A 2,651-nucleotide genomic window follows, 5' to 3' on the forward strand; every position below is an offset into this window, starting at 1 on the left:
CTTCACGAAGGCGTGAAGCGCGAGAATTGGTGCCACGAGGACGCGGGAAACGGTGACGAAATCGAGCGTAGAACGTTCCGTACAAGGCGAAACGCGTGAAGACGAAATTGGTGCGATCCACGACCGAGAATTTCACGGTTCACGCGGGAATCCACCGGGGAAACAAGGAGCAAACAGCCTTCAGCGATAGGATTTCGTTCTCTAAGACGACGACGAGTCTGACATGAATTCGACTACCAACAGACGTCTACGATTTTCCTTCCACTGTTTGATGTCTTTCCCCTACTATAAGCGTGTTTATTTTACCTTTTAAACATAATTTCTAGCCTCTGCTCCAATTTCCAGAATATCGTTTTCAATTTTTAGATTCTCTTTCATCGTGCAAATACGTATTTTTAGATAAATATTTTTACGCGAAACATATCGAATACATGTAATGAATATTTTTACTTAAATATTTCTCACTACTTCGCTTTAATGTATTCTAAATTAAATAAAAATAAAATAAGCTGCTCAAGATTGGATGAATCGAACTATGAAATTTTTACGAACTTCCTGCGAGTGATTAATTCTCTTTGACAAAAAATATAGATACGTGCATGTGCGTGCAATGTCCCTTGCAACGAAAGAGAGAATGACTAATTAGTATGATGGAATCCTGGAATTTTTTGAACAAGCTACTTTCATAAACGAGAAGATATCCTGGAAAACGATGTAACAAAAAGCTCGTGCTTTACGTTTCTCTTCTACAAATTTATATAGGGTGCAATTACGTAAATTATGGGAATATATGAAAGAATATATTTACTTTTGTTGTATAAAATCAAGCAATCGTGTGTGTAGAGCTTTTAACTGATAAGAAGTAAGACGAAGTACGAGTATTTGGAGATACCAATTTGGAGATACCAATTTGTTCATTCGATGTTCATGTACTCGATATGTTTAACGCAAAAACAGATATCTTAATTAACCGTGTATAACAGAAGCAACAATAATTCTACAAACCCTATCCAAAAACTTTCTCTCACAAACAAAACATAGAACGAGGCCAATGTATCCAGGCGAAAGAAAAGCATCTGCCATTATTTATTGCGACACGCCATCAAAAATCAGAAGAAAGAATAAAAAACGTGAAAAGGTCCCAGAGGAACAATTTCTCTTTTTGCTGTAAAACAAATGCCTGGCGATACGTTTCTCGAAGGAAAGTCGTTAGGGAAATGGCCAGTTTCAGGCGGAACAACTACGTATATAACAGTCAGACAGTTTTTTGGACACAGAGCCCGCGAGAATCGTAGCAAAGGGACATTAAGTGAAGGAAATGGAACTTTGCATGATTGTTCTTTTATAATTTAAAGAACCGAACTAAACGTACATAGTTCCGCGTTGGACACCGTTATACGGACTGCATACGCATGCACGAGAGGTGCACGTAGCACGTGCATGCGCTGCATAAAATTAAAACAAAGGGAACGAGAGTCGTTCAAGCACTGTAAATGTAAATAACGGTGATTCAACGTAAAACGCGCATGAAACGATTCGTTTACCGAACTTAACGGTTAATGAGAATGCATGAAGTGGAACTTTAAAAGCTAGTCAAACGAGAAAGTATAAATATGTAGGTAGTTGGCAGGAGAAACTCGTGACAAAGTAATTTGGAATGAATTTTCAACGTGAAAAACGATAGAGTTCTCGAACTTCATTGAAACGTTCGTTGATTTAAATATTCTGCTATCTGAAGAATTTGAGAATTTGAAAACCGTGTTAAAAATATCGAATTTAAACGTTATTCTCTTAAAGATAAAAGATTCGTATTTCATAAGTTTTGATCGAAACGCGAAGCGGCAAATATATAAAACTGTATAGATAAAAGTAGGTTGGCAATCGAAGAATACAAAAACATATCTTACAGGTATACGACTTCTAACATTTCCCAACAGGTAGCATACTGAGGAAAGACGCTCTTCGCCATCTAAGAATCAACGTTACGAAAGTGCAGACCCTCTATCATACCACGTACCTATCACCCACAAATCATAAAAAACACGTTGACGATCGTTCAATGAGACTCCAAAATATAACCAATATAACCGATCACGATCGATAAGGATCACCACTAACCACCGTAAATACGCGCGATTTTATGTCACAAAACGCAAGTCGCGAAAAAGTAAACTAACCGTTCGTTCGATTATGAATACGTACTTTGTACGATTTCCGATCTGTCGATCGTGACAGTTGATCTTGCCGAAAGACAGATTTCCCCGAAAATTTCAAAGTATTAAAATATTCAGGCAAATACGTGTCACCTAAACAGAGCGCGCGAAACAATATGAAGAGGAGAACACGGTGTACCTGGCGGATGAAGCCACCATGAATTGACCAGGGATGGTTGTTGGTTGCCGTGGCCCTCGCCGACAGGGGCGTACATCCTCCTCCGACTACGTCACGCCCGTCACTGCCGCCCCGTGCGGCTGCACCCCCGACTGCCTTCAACCCATAACCCACCGCTCCTCCCGGGATTCCTGTCACTTCCCCTTCCTCCGTGTACGCAAGAGGGTTGCAAGGTTACCGATACCCCCTTCGCTCCACCGTACCCTCCAACTGGCCGATCCACCCCCGCCTCAGCTACTAACCACCCCACCCGCGACCAC

General features: G+C 40.7%; 1 protein-coding gene across 5 annotated transcripts in view; it reads right to left on the bottom strand.

Annotated features, from left to right (window-relative positions):
* LOC100742030 (zinc finger protein chinmo) overlaps nt 1–2,651 on the bottom strand; it is a 70,966-nt gene that overhangs the window by 59,752 nt on the left and 8,563 nt on the right. The window contains exon 1 of one of the 5 annotated variants that reach the window (XM_024368300.2): nt 2,353–2,489. The exons of 2 other annotated variants lie outside the window; for them this stretch is intronic. In XM_024368300.2, coding sequence (XP_024224068.1) covers nt 2,353–2,428 — 76 coding nt within the window. In that variant the 5' untranslated portion in view covers nt 2,429–2,489. Of the gene's footprint in view, nt 1–1,907; nt 1,926–2,202; nt 2,224–2,352; nt 2,490–2,651 lie in introns of those variants that run through there. 2 more of the 5 variants (XM_033321244.1, XM_033321243.1) reach the window with 2 other exon arrangements.

Source organism: Bombus impatiens, unplaced genomic scaffold, assembly GCF_000188095.3.
Source record: "Bombus impatiens unplaced genomic scaffold, BIMP_2.2 scf_0418, whole genome shotgun sequence".
Taxonomy (NCBI): Eukaryota; Metazoa; Arthropoda; class Insecta; order Hymenoptera; family Apidae; genus Bombus; species Bombus impatiens.